The sequence below is a fragment of the Liolophura sinensis genome, chromosome 1 (genome assembly GCF_032854445.1).
Source record: "Liolophura sinensis isolate JHLJ2023 chromosome 1, CUHK_Ljap_v2, whole genome shotgun sequence".
In the NCBI taxonomy this organism is placed as follows: Eukaryota; Metazoa; Mollusca; class Polyplacophora; order Chitonida; family Chitonidae; genus Liolophura; species Liolophura sinensis.
Window position 1 is genome coordinate 25,949,237 of NC_088295.1, and position 20,140 is coordinate 25,969,376.

General features: G+C 36.5%; 1 protein-coding gene across 1 annotated transcript in view; it reads right to left on the reverse strand.

Moving 5' to 3' along the window:
- Nucleotides 1-432: 432 nt before the first annotated feature.
- Nucleotides 433-20,140, reverse strand: part of LOC135473498 (COP9 signalosome complex subunit 3-like) — a 60,924-nt gene continuing 41,216 nt past the window's right edge. Inside the window, exons 8-15 of the mRNA XM_064753352.1 lie at nucleotides 11,382-11,471; nucleotides 10,771-10,821; nucleotides 9,394-9,495; nucleotides 7,727-7,798; nucleotides 5,312-5,398; nucleotides 2,106-2,219; nucleotides 1,077-1,157; nucleotides 433-570 (exon numbers count right to left, since the gene is read on the reverse strand). Coding sequence (XP_064609422.1) covers nucleotides 505-570; nucleotides 1,077-1,157; nucleotides 2,106-2,219; nucleotides 5,312-5,398; nucleotides 7,727-7,798; nucleotides 9,394-9,495; nucleotides 10,771-10,821; nucleotides 11,382-11,471 — 663 coding nt within the window. The 3' untranslated portion in view covers nucleotides 433-504. The remainder of the gene's footprint in view (nucleotides 571-1,076; nucleotides 1,158-2,105; nucleotides 2,220-5,311; nucleotides 5,399-7,726; nucleotides 7,799-9,393; nucleotides 9,496-10,770; nucleotides 10,822-11,381; nucleotides 11,472-20,140) is intronic.

Genomic DNA, 20,140 nt, shown 5'->3' on the forward strand with positions numbered 1-20,140 from the left:
TATGATTTGATACAAAGCACTTTCCTCTCAAAAACTTCATCAGCATATATGTGAATAAATGATAAATATGTGCACCATTGATAAATATGTGCATCATTTTCGTTCTGCCGTTTTGTATTGTCTGTTCACAGCGTTCATCTACATGGCTGTAATATGTACATATAGCAAAATAGTCACAAGGCTATCCAAGGGTTGATCCATTTTTAAAATATGGAGACTACAGGGGAATTTGTTTCCAGGTTCCTAATATTCCTGGTTAATCTGAAGGAAGAAACAGCACAGACATTTCAGTGCAGCAATCCAAAATATTCAGGGTATGCTGAGTGTAGATTGAAGTCACTTTGATCAAACAGACGGGACTGGATTAAAGCCATCGGTATTTGAAAGTCCCCTTTGTGCCACGTCAGAAGATGCCACTCAAGTCCATATCTACTGGCTGTAGCTTAAAACACATAACAGTACTGATTGTGGTGATATGGGCAGGTTTTTGATTAATGCAATGCATCAGTAGCCTTGTGTTTTCAGTGAGGTTGAAGATCCAGGCATATCATCGTCATGGGAACCAGAACTCTGTTCAAAACAAACACAAAATTCATGCACTTACAAAATATGACCAGCAGACATCCATTCACATGTATGAATACAGTATATAAACCAAGCACAAAATAGTATGCTTAATGCATATACAACGTTTGCTATGAATCCATTTACTGAAGTGGTTTTTAACTATATAACCTAGTAGAGATTCTAACGAGACACATCAAATGACAGGATATGAGACGTTTCTAATTAACTGGCTACCGACAAGGAAATACTCATCTTACTGTCTTGTGAACATCCTACAAACATGTTACCTAAACTTCTGCTACAGGTATTGAAGCAATTTTATTTTAAACACAGTGACATTTATTCCCAATATACATGTATTTGTGTTGGAGCTAAAACGAAAAACACCATGGAAACATGAAAACTGGTAAATATGATAAAAGTCACAGATGAGCATTTCCAACTTGTGAACATCCTGCATTATTGTCTCCCCTTATGTAAGGAACCATCCAGAGCACACCTGTATTTACCTTCTGTACATACTGTGGGTTCACAGCTATTTCTCTGTCCATATCACGTAGCTTTTCATCCAGCTGAATGCACTTTTGCATCTGAAAAATTATAAAACCTTTTGTTCTTACAATGAGTAACAAGTTATCTTCATCTTTAAGACATGCTTAATTTTTAATGTAAATACATTTATGTCAAGCCACCAATTATTTGAACTGCTGGGATCTTGGCTTTTTCTGACACTCATAAATCCTAGACCACCGTCCTCGAGGATTGTGTGAAACACCAATCAAACCCCAATTAAATAAATAACTTTTCTTTAAACTTGGCATCATCCATGGAATTTATGGCTTGCAATCCTCCCTGTGACATCTGTGAGCTAAAAACCAAAAGGGGTAGAGTGCAAGGGTACACTGCTCAAACAAGGGGCAGGGTGGTATTTGCTTGAGTGATTTATTTATTTATTTATTTGATTGGAGCTTTACGTTGTACTCAAGAATATTTCTCTTATACAACGGCATTAAAGCTTTATGATGGGAGGAAACCCTTGACTGTCTGCAGGATGCTGCCAGACCGAGTGGTCTTTGGACTGCCTAGGTGTATGTCCTCAGACTGTGGCAATAGGCTGCATAAAGACAACTAAATCCATGATAAACTTACGATTGATCTCACAACTTTCATCATAGCCTCATTGGTGGGAACAATTTTTCCTCTTTTTATCCCAGTCACTCAGTTCACAAGGATGCTGTTACCCGAAATTTAATTGTTTAGTGGAGTTGCTTAAGTATTTTTCACTACATCTATTTCACGGAGGACAATGCATGTAAGTGGTGAAGGTAGGTGGTGGATTACACAGGGGTTAGCCAGGTAACTGACATATTACACTGATTCACATCTAGCTGTATTGGTTCACAAAACTTCATTCCTCAAATGTTTGTGGCCTAAACTCTTTTAACGCCTTACACTACTTAGACAAGTTTGTATTTTATAAGTGAAAGGCGCTCTTCTGGCTCTTAAACCATGAAAAGCAACTTTGTCCATTTGATTACCTCTTTATCTAACTGAAGTAACATAAAAGCACTGTTGTATTTCTCCGGGTTGTCATGAAACTGTACCATTCCATCTTTCTGGTTAATTGTCGCAAATATTTCTCCATCTTCAATCTGAAAAGAAAATAGCAGCATTTCAAAATACAGACTCAAACAGGTATCGTTTGTTACACTTTAGATACACTTTTATGATCTCTTAAAATTCTATTGATGATGTATTGCTCATCAGTTCTTTGCCCCATTTGTCAAAGGGCCTCAAATTTTACCCATAACTCACCCTAATTCTTCAAAATTTTCAAATACCTTTGCAACAAACATTTTAAAACATTCTATGATGTGTAGAGAAATAAGCTGAACAGTTATATGAAGCTTGCATCTTTAACAATGCAAACAAATAATTTTACCATTATTTTAATAATAATTACATGCATAAATTCCACTGGAAAAGTGCTTTAGTTGTTAAAAAGGTTAAAATTTACAGTAAGTTGCACATTTTGTCTGATTTATTGTGTAAAGCTGTTGGTACTCTCTCAGGGTAAATTTTAGGTCATTTGCTATAAGTAGATAGCAGCTGTTGCGGAAGTAGTTAATTTGCCATTATCAATATAGTTACATGTAGATAATGCTATTTGTGCTTTGTATATTGGAACCCAGCTGGTTATACTTTAAAGGCAGAAATCTAATCATGCTTTTACCGGTAAGCATCCCTGAAATTCATGAATTTCATGAGATGAAAGTGTGTCTAATGAAGGATTTAAATGTACCTCTCTGAAAGGTTTATTGGTAATATATTTATGTATGTTCCTCAGATACATGTGGATTTGTTGAAATATGGAATACTGGTACCACCACCTGACTGGCACAACTTAATTCCTACACTATCCATCAACACCATCAGTCGCATGGGGCTGGGTTACAATCTATCCATATAACTGATGCATCATATCAGCAAGAGTGCGATATTACCTGATTGGTGCTAAATGGCAAAGATAAAAGCATTTCCCCTAATATCTAACTGGGGGTTGAGAGGAGTGGGAGGAGGTATCAGATGAGTACAATTCTCAAGAGGGAACTGAATGAGGATGGGTGGAACAACATGAAAGCTGTCAATGATGTGAATGTTGTCAGGATGTAGTTGATTGTCATGCTACCAATACAATTACCTGCTGCAATGGCTAGGGGCCTGTTTCTCATAATAATCTCTAATAATTGAAAATAAAAGCATTCAACATCACTGGTAATTTGATTTCTGAAACTCCCAACATGTACAGGATTTTAAAACTTCTCGAGACTTCAAGAATCTCCTACTTTGCTGATTGTCAACATCACACTGTACAATATCCATTACCATATCACTCTGATATTGAACCTTATCAAAGGTGAGAAAAGACGATTAAATCTAGGCCTGACACCTCAATAATACCTGATAATGAGACTGATGAGAGCACAAAGAACAGAGTACCTGAAAACAAGTTGTGGTCTTCTGAAATATTTCATTTATTACAAGAAGAATGTCTGTACTATCGGGGAACAGTGAAGTAAAAGTATTTTACAGTACCTCGAATAAAACAATACTAGTACAGGAAACATGGTAATCTATCACAAAAATCAATTCTTCAGATTTCCGGCAAGAATTTATCTTTAAAAAAAAAATGGAGACAATTTGACACAAGCCATATTACAGCTGCGGAACTCTTGATAGGCTCCAGTGGAATCAAGTGTCAGCAGCAGAAAATAACATATTTATCATATCTTAAGAGCCTAGCAGACAGTGATCTGTAAAAAGCACTAATGCACAATTCCAAAGGAAAAAATAACAGCTGTTTTTTTCTCCAGAGTTGTTCACTTTAGGCCATTATTATCCTGTCACCTGACTTCACTGTACCAGCAGCCTCATTTAATGCGGCCTTATTTCCTATGGCAGCCAAGACCAGACAGTTCTCATATCAGACGGATGTTTGAAGAATAATGGGCGAGGTTCCATTCAAACGAGATCTCATGTAGAAAATGGTCAGCCTAAGCCACGGGTCCAGTTTCTGTGCTCTGCCATGACTGGCTGCACTTTAATACAGAGATATCAAAACTTCATGTTTGTGTAATCTGAACGTGGATATTCATACAGGTAAGTAAAAAGACGAATCACTAAAGCCTGACAAAGTCTCGCCAGATTATATATTGGCAATAAGGCTGAGTAAGAACTAGCAAACATGATTCACGAGCCACTAATTTATGAAAGCCATTTTCACAAATAGGCTGGTGTCGAGTGCATTTCTATAAAAACACAAACTGATACTGACCTCGTCCACAAAATTTTAATGTTTCAAGGTGTCTATTTCACAAGGACTTACTTCCATTACTTGGTTAATGTCTTGAGAAAAGCTTTCAACATCACATATCCCAGACCTTAATGTCTGGAAATGTTCAAGGATTACTGGTAGAATGATATGTCATAATTTTCCAAATCAAGAAATTATTAATTATTAATCTCTGTTAAGTGACAATTTTTGAATCTGTGCCTTCTGTGTACTGAGCAATTTACAATTCTCTTCTAAAGTTATGTTTTAAAGAACAGTTCTGTTTGTGTCAACTTCCAAACTGACTAGCTGGATGTTTGCCACATCGATTTCGAAAACTCACTAAAATTGTTTTTGCCGTAATGCATGGCACTTAAAGCAGTACTGAAACAGTCAATGGACATGCACAGAAGACTAACTTTACTTCAAGTAGTTGCAGAGATAACTAACTTTACTTCATAATGTTGCACTGTAATGGAACCACAGCTGACCATCTCTGACTTCAGAAAACTCATTTCCATTCTTGCCTTAATTACTGGGAAATAAATCTGTGACACAAAATCTTGCAGTGCAACGTGGAATATAGCAGTTTGCTTTTTTCATATCCATTTCAGGAAGCTCATTTGTCGCTATTCTTTACAATTTGCCCTAAAATCAAAATGGCAGTCCTCACAGAGTAAAATTACCAGAATAAAATATTCCCATCAAATCTGTGTCATGCGAATTATGACAATATGCTACATGTCCAATATCTGGTCACCTGTAAAACTCCAGTCTTCTTATTTGCATCATCTATTGTAGATAATCTGCCATTACCCTTTTCCCTAAAAGTAGCATGAACATCCACTTTAATACAATAACACATAATACAAGTAGATTTCTCTACACACATGACAAGGCTAAACAACTTACCATATGTAGGACATATTTCTCTGCCTCTTTAGGTCCTGACAGCTGAACCCTGTTGGCCATGTCACTCAGCGATAGTGTCAGAAAGGTCTGCAATGATAAAGACAAAGTTACAAACTGGGAACAAAAGACTGGATAAAAACATGAACACAACTGCTACCAGAGGCATGTGCATACTTCATGTCTGAAAATATGTATGATAATGCATTTCTTGATAATATTGGGTTTTCCAGATATTATAATATTGGTGTTTTACACAAAAAGTGCTTAAACATGGATTCTAATACCCAGGTAAGATTAAGTCAGGAATTTTGTAATTTAGGGTAATTAACATGTGTGTAGATCATCAGCAATGGAACATCACCTACATATTATTGTGGTTTGCAGACATGTTAACCATGTGAAGTCCTGAGGTCAATACCTGTAGATTCAAGCCTTACCATTTACGTGTATCTTAACATTGGTTAAAAGTTAAACCCTGTTACTAGATGCCGACACTCGAGGTGTGACACACACTAATAGAAATGATTTCCCTTTGTTGTGTGACATCATCAATTTACAGCATGACAAGTTGTTACTAGATGCCGATGCTCAAGGTGTGACATACGCTAATAGAAATGATTTCCCTTTGTTGTGTGACATCATCAATTTACAGCATGACAAGTTGTTACTAGATGCCGATGCTCAAGGTGTGACATACGCTAATAGAAATGATTTCCCTTTGTTGTGTGACATCATCAATTTACAGCATGACAAGTTGTTACTAGATGCCGATGCTCAAGGTGTGACACACACTAATAGAAATGATTTCCCTTTGTTGTGTGACATCATCAATTTACAGCATGACAAGTTGTTACTAGATGCCGATGCTCAAGGTGTGACACACACTAATAGAAATGATTTCCCTTTGTCGTGTAAGATCATCAATTTACATCATGGTAAGGTCAATATGTGAAATTTAACAATGAATGGCCATTTTTTTCAGGTCTATTAGACATCTGTTCAGATGCTTAAAAAGACATGTTTCATAATAAACTGTTGCCTTACCGTACTATGAAATGTTGTAACTTTGTAACTCGAAAACCATGTCTTGCTTTTAACTGTCAAAAGTCAGATTTCTTTTCACAGACAAAATAAAACCGAGTAGAGGCAATGCATATGTTAAGAGAAAAATGAGTGTCTGCTAGGTAAATATATGCACCATTACGTGATGAATTTGCAGGTACTGATACTTAACACAGCTTAAACCACAAAAGCCTACATCTTCAAAATACTGTCTTGTTTCAACACATTCTGATGATAAATTCTGAATAGTCTGTCTCTCTTTTACCTATCCTTGGCAGTAAAAAGTGCAAAAAAGGCAACCAAAAAGTACAAAAGGCCTTAAATTTTCAGCTTTATAGCAACAAAAAATTGAATTTAAGCAACTGGTTGATCCCGCAAGGCCTGTTTAAAGGCTGTGTTAGGATGTGCCAAGAAGTCAGCAGTAGATCATAGCCCAGCATGGCTAATCTAGCTCTTAGCTCTTAGCCAAAGATCTCCGAGACTTATACATCATCTGTTAATTACTCACTCTGCTGCATGTTAACTTTAAATTAAGACATTAATGGAGAAATTGTTTCCACAAAAATCTTTGGAGAATGTTTCATTTATACGATGGTAGCCAGTATATTATGGATAGAGGAAACAAGAGTTTTCCACTGACCTTCGGCAAGTTAAGGAAGGCAATCTTTCCATGATGTCATATTGGTGGAAGGTAATGTTAGACTACATGAATGAGTGCTGTTGACCACTAAATGCCAACAAGGCCCCAGGAACAACTGAAGGAGGGTTATCCTGAAAATATTCTGTCTAAGAATGGAATCGAACCCATCTCTTGGGAGTTATCTTATTTATTATGTTGTACCTTGTGTGTTACAGCTGTTTCAATATATCTGGCACAAGATGCAATGCTTTTACAAATACATTGGTCTACAGAATTGCAATTCATGTTTTAGACAGTGCTAATGCATGGTGTGGTGGAGTGTGGTGGGGGTAAGTGAAATTTTAAATTACGGGAAATGAAAGCAGAACGGTGTACACATGAAATACATTTTCCACAAAAGCATGTGGGTGACTTGTTAAAAAGGCTAGAATGTTGTACATGTACTAACAAGAAATAACAAAGCGGAGTATGGTAACAAAATACCTGACTTAAGGGAAATACTAATGCCTAAGCGTCCCAAACCAAATTAGATACAAATTAGGACTCGGAATGAACCCAAAGGCCCTGGGCAATTACTTGGGAGGACCGTTCCATGTACACGAAAGAACATAAAGCAATTAACAACAGACAGATGGTAAATCCCTCAGGTCACACAGAAATGTGGCTATCATTGCTATGACAACAACCAATTGTAATAACAACAGACTGAGTACCTTTGTTAGTCGCTGGATGTTCTTCTTGTATATAGATGTGATACACTGCTTGACAAGGCCTAGATTGGAATCCTGAAAAAATGAGCAGCACTATGTTCCTGAAAATCCTTCAGCAATCAAACCAAAGAAAAAGGCAGACCTAATATAGAAAATAAGATAATACATGTATGCATTCACGACATATATATAATACCAAAAAAGTGCTCAAAAATCATATCAATTATGTTTAACATTTTCTGACCACTGTGTACCCATCCGCTTTTTGTAATTAAATACAGACAGCCTCAGAGGTTTCATTGTCAGACTGAGGGTTAAAATAATCTAGATTCCGGTGAAGAAAAGTCTGAACATCATCAGCCGAAGTGGAGCCTCAAGGCCTGATTTGTCTTCACTAACTACTTTGTTTCTGGGCTTAAAAATAAAACTGAATCCAAGCAGTTCCATTAGCTGAGAAATTCGAGTCTGGCCACGGATAGTGAAGCGAGAAAAAAAAACAATCAGAACTAAATGGAGCTGAAGAAATAAAAGCCTGCAGGGAATTATCCACTAATCTGATTGTTCTCATGTTAACAATTCAAATCCTCCATCTAGAATTTTTACTGGTTACAGTTACTGTTGATGTTAGACATTTGGGAAGCCATAACCAACAGCATCTTATGCAGAGGTGTTTTTCTGTTCTCTACATTTCTTCTGACATCAAAATAATATTGTCCCCTAAGGATATCAGACAAAAATTGTCTTTGAAAGTTAACAACTAAAAAATGTTATGCTACATTCCTCCCATGTTTTCTGTGTAGTTTATCCAGGGGTCACAGAAAAGCACTGTTGATATACACACCCACACAACTCGCTGTCAATTTTATGGCGCTTGCAGATTTGCTATGCTGAACATTTATATCTAGTAACTGCTAATTCATCTGGCAAGGGAATAGGCATTTATGAAATACACTAAAATTAAAATGTACTTGTGATTTCACACAAAATTTCATAGTTTTCAATTTCTTAAACGCTGAGAGAAAAACAAAGACCTCATATCAGTTTTTAAGCTGACAATTTACATGCCCAATTTACAACATAACAGTAATTGAGACAGCAGCGTACAAGAATGAATAATTTTTCCACATTAATGACACCAATATATAAATACATGTATGCATGACAAGACACATGAAAAAAAAAAAACCACAACAGATTTGTCACAATGTCCACCACCAGAGAATCACACTGATTTATTTCCGCTGAAAGCTGTCATATTCCACTGCCACAGCAATTCTATTTTACTCTGGATGTCAGGACTACATGAAGAGGAAGCCATTCCTTGTATTAAAACAGAAAACCACTATGCCTGGCATGAACATGACGTTTGTCATCAAACAAAGACACTGATCCATCAAAGCCATTTTTAATTGACGTCAAGGTTTGAAATTTAATCCAATTGCAGTTTTTTTTTTTACTCATAGCTGAAATTGGAAACTCCTAATAACTGTTATCTCAAGACAAGTCCTATCACAGTTCAAAACGCTTGGAACATAAACCACATGTATGTGCAGGTATGTATGTCCTACAATCTAGACTAATTTTCAAAAAAAGTGATTTGTGGAATTGACGTCTGACAATAAAGGAAGAGTGACACAGAAAATGGGCATGACTTTTCACTGGATACTGACCCTGGTGAATGTCTCTGTATGTTTTGTAACAGTGGCTCTCAGATCAGCAGGGTTGTTTGAGTTGTAGGAGGAAGACAGCTCATGGTAGGGCTGGCACAGGGGCTGAAATACAACCAGACACTTTGTGCATATCTTTACAAAAAGAAAGTAAAACGAACAACAGGGATACATTTAGCTTTACTGTGACAACAAAAAATAGCCAAATCTAGGTTTCTGTGTTCTGTATCCTGCATCTTCTCTGGAAAAATGTGAGGAAAAGTGAAATTGGCACCAAATCACTATGTAATCACCTAAGCATGGTTCAAAATTAACTATAAAAACAGAATTGGCACTAAAATTGTTTGATCGAAATCAAATAAAAAATATCCTTGTAAATTAGACTCCCATGTCACCCATAGAGTTACATGTACAGTGAAGCATTGATACTCTGTCCAATATAGCCTGCACAAAATCATCATTTCTCAAATGTGAAGAATCTAATGATGAAAAGACATTGAAATATTTCTTTACGTCATTCAAAAACCTCTTAGGCTTAAAGATGACCTAAGTTGAATGACTTTACTGTACAGTGTTTAAAAAATGTTTGGGATTTCCCAGGGAAGAAGCCTTGATCATAAGCCGTGCTGGGATCTGTATACAAATGAAGGCAATCAGAACGGCCTCAAACTACTGAAGGGGCACTTTAAGTCTCAAGACAGGAGAAAGTTTAGATGAAGCTGAACAGATTGGAAGTTCCAAAGAAGTATCTCTCTTAACATACACAAGGCTTCCTTTCACAGACCTCCGCAAATCCATTCACTCCTCTGAAACTTTCTTTATCAGTGTCAGGTTGGTGCTCAAAATGCCGTAAGGCTGTTTGGTTCACATATATCACAAGACAAGTTTATGATAATGTTACGAGCCCTATTATATTAAATACCTTGACTTTATATACCAACATTTCTTTTATTTTTTTATTTCTGGCATGTCTTCCTGTCTTTTATTTTAAGTTCCAAACCTGAAGTACTACACATCAATACCTTTCTTTGTCGTCACAAAAATTATATGGACTGGTACAACTTTCGGAATATTCACTAAGGTTCAGATCTTGGATAGGTTTATTTATTTATCTGATTTATGTTTTACGTTGTACTCAAGAATATTTCACTTATACGACGGCGGCCATCTTGGATAGACACAAACATGTTTTTGACACTTGTCTCCCTATGTTGTAGTTCATCAATCAAATAGAATGTAAAATGCCTCACTTTTCATTTCTCAGACAGTTCACATATTACAGACTGAAATATTGTAGAACAATATTCACAATGATTCATGGGGAGAACTTTCTAAAGTGTCGGGTCTGTTATACACTCTGCTGTATCCACAAGAGCTCACCTTTATATACCTGGTCACCACCTGAGATGTGTATTTTGGTAAACTTGGAATCTGTAGAGAGACAAGGAGTGAAATCTTCATTACAATAATTACCATTAAATGTCTTGAAAATGAACGTTCAATATTACTTGAAATTTATTGAACACAAAACAAACAAACAAAACTCCAACAAATTTGCATCAAACACAAAGACGGTTCAATGTTTTGTTGTACCGCCATGGCCGAATACCATTTTGACAGGATTACTGACCCTATATAAGAGATTAGCACTTGAAGTGAAGATTACTGGTCAGTACAGAGAAAGTAATTAACCTAAGCCCCAACATAAGATGTTGTAGGTTGATTAGTTAAGATGCTTGTCCTTGAATGGTTTGGACCCTGGAACTCGAGTTTCCTCCACCCATAATGCTAACTGCCATCATATCAGTGAACAATCCTTGAGTATGGTGTCACAGAACAATCAAATAAATACATTAAACAAATATGCCATTTTAAGCTGCCAAGAATGTTGACAATTTATCTGCATTCTCAAGAGATTAAGTTAGTAATCCTGAGGGAGTTGTAGTAGCTGCCTTTCAAAAACCCTTGGAGCAATGGTAAGAGCAACTGACCTTGCCATGAAGAATTAGAGAAACCAACAGGTACTTCTTGTATGCTTCAAGCATGATGTGACTGACTGCCATACTTGGTGTGGTGATGGCCTGAAAATACAAAAACAAAGACATCAGTATTTTTTTTAATAGTCAGACTAGGTTAGGGTATGGGATATGGGTTGGGCAGTTTGAGAACATATGAAGGCATAAAAACAATACCTCCATGCCTTTATAAATCACACATGTACTTGGGATTTATTTATTTGATTTAAGTTTTACTCTGGAGTATTACACAAAACAAAGAAGTTCACATAACCTTGGAGGAGATCACTCCTCCCTCTCAAAGCTCGTCACATTTAAAATAAACAGAAGAAAGCAGGATTCGAAGTCATAACCTTATCGGCCTAGCGCTACTGGTTTGAATTACAAAGGTAGCAGTTTCAACCACTTGGCCAGGCCTTATTAAGACTAGAAGTATAAATATAAAATCTTGTGTGATAAATGCATGTAGTTTACCTATAAAATACTTGCTGACGAATATATGAAATATGATTTCAATCCACGTACAAATCCCTTCCAACGCACATAGGCCCATCACAAGGAATTCTGGCGGACACTACCAAGATTTACAGATTGGGGCTACTTTACATGTGCCTGTTCTTAGGACATAAGTCTAGAGGTTCGGTCATCAAAAATGTTAGCCATAGTCGCTTTAAGGGCGATTTCTTAGAAGCCAGGCAAGCAGTTGTAAACTTCTCCTGGCTGGGCCCAGTTTTCTCCACCCATCAACTTGATGAATGAATTATTATCGCGTAACACCACAACAGGCAATATTTAAGCCATATCAGGGCAAGATGAACTTGATGGTTGCCATATACACATGTATAAGCCACCCTGTAAATGGGTATGGCATAAAACACTCCCATATACAGTTTTACCATTAGGCAGTATTTAACAGCCAGAAAGTCCACCCAGCCATACTTAGTTGTGTCAGCTGCTTATGTCACTTGGGGAAACAGCCTTAATCTAACACAAACCAACCCTTGAGACATGCTTAACATGTTTAGCCCTATTAAAATGCTGCTTGTACCCTGTTATCATACATGAGAAGATTGTAGTCTGAACTCAACAAGTCATACTATTTCTCACTCAAATGGGAGACTACATATTTGCAAAGATACTTCATGAATACGAGTCTACCAATTACATGTACATAAATAAATATATACATCTAACAATGCCATATCTGACATGGACCTTCACCACAGCAGATCAAAAAAGGACTGACAGCAAAGAGCTATGAGGCTGCATGGATGATTACAACAATGAGAAGAGAAAACCATAACAATTAAATGCTGCTAGACCTTTTTATTTTGCTGGTTGATGGGGGAGGGGGGGAGAGTTCTGGTAGAGCAGGATTTTGTGTCAAAATCTGAGCAAGATGAACATAAACAAGAGCTGCGTGTGTACATGTACTTCATTTCCATTTTACCATCTACAAGCTGAGTTAAAAAATCAACAGTTTATACAAAATATATTGTATTGCCAACTGTATGGTTAAGCTACTATTAATGAGACACCTGATTAAAAACACAACTTATTCAGCTTCCACTGTCATTCATAATTGACAAGCACAAAAAAAGGTATCTGAAAAAAGTGATCAATCTTCACCAACACTGTATGACAAAAACTGAGCAAATGTAGAAATATTTCATCTGAACATGAGACATACACGTAATGAGAACATCAGATAAGGGCAATGTTGTGAAATATTCATAAAATATTGATTCATGATATCTTGGCAGAGCTGTTTATTCAAGACAGGTGCTTTGTCTGAGAAAATCCAAGCAGAAAACAGATAACATATCTGAAGGTTGGAAAATAACCCTATACAGCGTATGAAGAGATTCCAGGAAAGGTAACGTAAACAGATGTCATACTGTGCATGAGCTGGTAGTAAAGAGGTCTTTTTTCAAAATATAACTAAAAAAACAAATGATGCATGAAGTTTATCCAAAAAATATGTTTCATTGGTGAAGTTTTATTCCAACCCATGCATGTGCATGTAGAAAAGGTTGGCAGAACTTGCATGACACTGTTCATACATTTAGTTGAACAGTACTGAAAATGTACCTGTACTGATGTTGACATGTTCATGTCAATGTGGCAATAGCTACATTACAGAAGACTCATCAGACTTTGCTTTTAAGTTTTCTACAATGATTTAATTCCATGTCTCTGGTGCATCATATAATTCATCAAAGGATACAACACTCTACTGATTCTTAAGCAGGTTGAAGACAATTCTCAACTAAAGAAGATCAGTCTACAGCCCTTTGGTACTAAATCCCGGAAACCCTCGTGCAATCGGACTATATCTGGCTACAGTAAATAACAAAATGGTCACAGCCAACTCTGATTTCTGCATGATACCTAGTTCAACCTTTCTTGGTACCGATACTCTATCCATGGTCGTCTTATTATATTGTAAAAGAATTACTACATAAAAAGTCCACTCTTTGTATTTTCAAATGAAATAGAACATAATCCTAAGAATGTTCGAGGTTAAACTTTGAAACACCTGTACACGTGTACCTCCAGGTGAATACTGGAGTGTCAGTGGCTTATTCACATTGGCAGGATTGTATAAGCCATCACAGCTACATGTACATGTCCATGAGTACACATTGTACTGCTACATTGCGTGTATTGTGTTCACACCTCTAACAGTCTCTGCAGGACAAAACTCCCTAATACCCAGTGTGTCACAGTTTCTGGTTAAGGAAATCAAATGTCAGAAGTGGCTTTATTGCATGTCTATCCCCTAAAGACAATGATAATAGAACAGCACTAGCTGCCTCTGGATTTGTCTCTGTTCTATAGACTGGCACAGACAGGTCAATATGGCGGTGGTCAAGATCCGGTCTGGACAATCACACACTTGGTGGAGTCTAACCGCTCTGATGGAGACATGCCGCAGACAATTGAGATATATATCAGCCAGATCCAGACTCTGTCCCTTAGCAACCCTCTCATTTATATCGACTTCACCACAGGAACTCCAGTCGACAAATAGGCAAAGCCATTCCAACATAGTTTGAAATCAGTGGGTTTACATTAATACATTGCCCTTAACTGCTTCACTGGAATCAACACTCCAATGCACATAAGCTGCTGGTGGCATTTCACAATGGAATCAAGCTACGGATTTTTGAATTTCCTTGTGCATTCAGTGTAAATCTGTGACAAAAACACTGCCAGTGCAATGGTACCATTTCTCCATTTTGAAAGTTCAACTCTAATATCATTGCCATAAAAAAGCAAAAAACAAAAAAAGCACAAATTCATTGCCAAAGGGTGGATATCAGGTTTAAGTCTATAAATACAAATACAAACTGTGATCATAGTTTGATCCACGTCGGTGGATGCACAAATGACCACATGAGTGTTGTTGACCGCTTACTGCCACACAGTCTCCACCACCAATGAGAATAGGAGAATCTATAAATCCCCCTGCACCTCATGTGGTTGAAAGGCAAGCACCTTGACAACTAAGCCACGGCCTGCTCCCATAAATCCAAATAGAAACCCATTTAATAGACAAAGATAAAGCACTCTGCAGGAACTTGGCAAGTTGAGCCACTGGCATCAACAATCAACAATTTCTGCCGAGGAAAACTGAGACATCAATGCACAGACGATACAGTTAATACATTTTGTTTCTCTATGGCTGGAACATCTTTAATGACCAATAAAACTAGAAACTTATTGGTTCATATTAAATGTGTGCTTTGATGAGACATATGTAGTTGGGTACCATGCAAGAGGCTGTACATAAAGATGCATTTTACCATCCTCCAAGCTAGCTGGAATTTTAACAAGGTGGTGTATGGCTGTTCATTTCAAACAAAACACGTAAGTTTCAAAACTACTTAAACATCCTGTACAAATTTTTTTTCAAAAACTGAACAAAACAAATTTCCCCAAATTGCTGTATACAGTAAGAATTGTCACTTTAACAAATTTTATTAGATCAGTAAAGCTGTTTTTCCTCATGTGCAAAATAATTCACAAGGAAATGGACGAATGGATGGGTAAAAATCAATAGGATTCTTCCTCATGACAATGTGTAAGTGTGGAAAAGGTTTGGACAACTGAAGTTCAACTGTTCCAGATACACAGTTACCAGGAAATGGCCCTACAGACCAACACATGCGTGATCAGATTCTAATTGTAATGTTTTCTTTACCTTTAAGACCAGTTCATCTACAAGCCTTAGTTAACTGTTATGTGTGTTTAAACTAATTGGTTACAAACTTCAAGAGATGTCATGTTAACAAATTTTTCATAAAACTAAACTGTAATGACCCAAATGGCCTTGAAAAAAACATGTCAACGTTGTTAAATCAACATTATGAATTCTTTCTCATGACGAAGTGTAAATGTCTGTGACATGTAATTTTGGTAAACTTGGGATCAACTATTCTATTGACAGAAGGGTAAAAAAGGCAGGTATTTATAGAAATTGGTACAAAATGAAATATTAAATCATGATGCTTCATCTAACAGAGCAGCAACAATATTCTATTTCATAGACCCATTTGCGCATGGGAGCAACAATATCTACCCTCATTTCTCAACCTTTTCAAATAAGAAAGAGCAACTTTTAGTGCAATTTATGCATATTTTTAACTTGATTTTGGGGACTACACTGATTGAGTTGGCCAATTTCAGGGCATCACACAAAATAATGTCTTCAGAATATGCTTGAATAAACACCTTGAAGACAGGCGAAAAGGTTGAAGAATTACAGAAAAAGGTAAAGCATTTGCTCTCTATCATGTCTTCAGTGATTTTTCTTTCATTTTCCAAGACCAACAACCTATACTGAGTCAGGAGGGTATGACAGTTCAAGTAAGTACTATATTAGGAAGAGGTAAAGGTGTCTGGTCCGTCAAGCTTTGTCATTCATCTAAGTGGTGCTTAACACTACAGTTAACATCCTCACAGTCCTGAAGATGTACATGTGCTTAAATGACCGAAGTTTAGATTAGCATGAAGGTAGAATTAGCACAGCCTTAACTTCCAGATGACTGGAAAATATTTATGGCATGCACAGCTATCACATACAGTATGTATACAACATAGTGGCTATAGCAACAAATGTCAAAACCTGAAATAAGAAGTTAAACTAATTTACATGTACTCATAGCTAAGGAAATGCATTCTAAGATTACATAATTATGTGTAAGATTCTGGAACACCAACAGCCATGACAGGCATCAACTCTTGAAATATGCAATACCATACAGATACTTGGCCATTCAGATATTTATGTACACATGAATGCCAACCTATATTTAATGCTATAATGCCAGTGGCAACAAATGGCAAGGTGCAAATTGGTACACATACATATGAAGGTATACTGTATCCATACAAATGAATGAATGAATGAATGCTCACAGGGTTTTATGACGATGAGGAGTCATTAGGAGTGTGTTCATATGTTGTGTCTTCTTATGACAGGGCGAGTTCATGCCACTGAAGTGTTGCCGTCACTGAAATATCACACCGAAGATACCCAGACCTGACCAGTCACATTATACTGACACCAGGCCAACAAATCCTGTTTCCTTGCTCTAACGTCTCAGTGCTGTATACCATTTTTAAAGTGTGTCGTGTATCCATACAAGTGTCAACAGTACGTTACACAGTGACATAAAACTAAGCAACATGTGCAACACGACCGATTCATGGGTAATGTTAGAGCAACACCTGTATGTGTGCTATAATCAATGTATGTGCAATATTAAAGTCAGAATTGTTCCACAAGACATATATATAACATAACTCCTATAGCTGTTTGCCTGAAATGATGGCAAACACAACACCTTTTGTCAAAGGGTGTTATTAATCTTGCTTTGGGAAGGTGTAAGGTATCATGAAGACGTTCCCTTTGATATCGGTGATTAGTGACACTAGAGCTGAACTGAGTGAGTGTCGTACATTACAGCATCAGCAAGCAAGTTAAGAAGGAAGTGATCAACTTGTGTGAAGCCTTTAAAGGAAGGCTATCTCTTGTTTTTATCAATTTCTTCTGAAGAAGCTATTTATCACAGGCCAGCACACAGGTGATTATGGACTCGGCTTTAATACAGTAATAACGAGGTAACAAAATGGACAGGACACAGTAATCAATAAAGTTACGTGACTGGGAAAAGGAAGGGTTGCTATAACTGTGGCTAGTCAGTCAGCCACAGGCAACGCTTCAGACAGAACTCTGACCCATGTCTACAGAAGAGTACATCTTCCCAGGGTAATTTCAGGAAAATGCCAATAAGTACTCAGCTAATTGAAGCTTGGGAGAATTACTGTCGGAAATATCTTTGGAAAAACAAGACTATTCCATTTTCTTTTCCTCATGACAGCATCTAACTACTTTAATATCTAGTCATGGATACCCCAAAACTACAGCCCTTTCCAGTCATCTGACCGGATTTTAATGATGCACTAGATGGTCAGTTAAAAATAATCAATGTCTACTGTTGCCTACAGCAGAAAATAACCTGTACTTTCTAAGTAATGTACATTTATATCTAAACATCAAAACTTTTTAAATTCCACACACAAATTAGAGACTTATGTTTATGAGATCCCACACACAAATTAGACTTGTGTTTATGAGATTCCACACACAAATAGGGACTTCTGTTTATGAGATTCCACACACAAATAGGGACTTATGTTTATGAGATTCCACACACAAATAGGGACTTATGTTCTGAGATTCCACACACAAATAGGGACCTATGTTTATGAGATTCAACACACAAATAGGGACTTATGTTTAAGAGATTCCACACACAAATAGGGGACTTATTGTTTATGAGATCCACACACAAATAGGGACTTATGTTTATGAGATCCCACACACAAATAGGGACTTATGTTTATGAGATTCCACAACACAAATAGGGACTTATGTTTGTGAGATTCCACACACAAATAGGGACTTATGTTTATGAAATTCCACACACAAATAGGCACTTATGTTTAAGAGATTCCCACACACAAATAGGGGACTTATGTTTAAGAGATTCCACACACAAATAGGGACCTTATGTTTAAGAGATTCCACACACAAATTAGACATATGTTTATGAGATTTCACACACAAATTAGACTTATGTTTATGAGATACATTTCATGGAAGTTTACTAATACTTTTTTTTAAATTATTTATTTGACTGATGTTTACTGTCTTGCTCATCAATATTTTATCATATACTATATATGTGTATGATGGTAGTCAGCTTATGAGTACAGGGAAACTGGAGTGACTTGAGTAAACCAGGTATGTCTTTCAAGAATAAGCAATTGTACTATCGAAATAATCAAAATATTGTCTTTCAAATTCTCCATTAGCCTAAGGCGCATGCAGAGATGAGTGATAGAAAGGTAATGAAAGAAAGAACATTGTCTACTGCTGATGAAACAATTACAAAATCTTAGGAGTATTTGTAAAGATCACAAAGGCATTAATAATAATACACATGTATATAATAGTACAGCTTTCCATGAAGAAGTTCTGAGCTGTAAAGGAATAACAGTTCTCTCTCAAAAGGATCTATCCTCTATGGTTAACTTGATCATGGCGGCTTGATCAGCTATAAAGTGCTTGACTACTAATATAGAATGTAGCCATGTAGATGTGTGAAAGATTGTCAGTAATATGTCAGATGTTCTGCCCTAATGTGTCAGTTTCCTCCATTTATAACAATGATTTTAACAATAAAAACAAATATACAAATGGATCATTCTTCAGAATAGTGCTACATTAAACAACAGAATTAAAAACTCTTGACAAAAAAAATCTTTTATTATCACAAGACTGAGAAGTATGTTGGTTGATGAAATGACTATTTTCTGCATTATGATGGCTCTTCATTGATAATAGACTGGAAATGCATTCACTTACTCCAATAAGTATTTTAGAACACAAATTGAAACAACCTGAAAACATTTGAGGCAATTAAAACATGATGTTTTATCAAGTGCTGGGGTTAATATTTCTAACCCAAACATGGAACATTTATCAGGTAACAAACAACTTTGCATACAGCTAAGGCTGAGGGATGGGTTAGGCATAGCATGTCACAAAGATCATTACAAAAAGTCTTTTCGGATCTCTGCCATTCAAAGACTACAATCTGTAATGCTTCTTGACATGCTACATGTACAACTATTACATGTATAATACATCTATAATAGCAGGCGTCTGGATGTGTTGATATGTACAACTATTAGATGTATAATACATCTATAATAACAGGCACAGGGATGTGTTATGTATAATACATCTATAAGAGGGACGGGGATGTGTTGACATATACAACTACTACATGTATAATAACAGGTACAGGGATGTGTTGACATGTACAACTATTAGATGTATAATACATCTATAATAACAGGCACAGGAATGTGTTCACATTACAACTATTACATGTATAATACATCTATAAGAGGGACGGGGATGTGTTGACATATACAACTACTACATGTATAATACATCTATAATAACAAATATTATATATATATAATATATGTATATAAAATACAAGGATGTGCTGACATGTGTTGAAAACAGTCTAACAGCAGACATGTGGAGTGTAATAGATGTAGCTTATTAAAGAATGAAACAGAGGCTGAATAATTGCTTCATAAATAAATGAGTGTTAAGGCTTTGATACTCAGGCTTTTTTCACAGATAC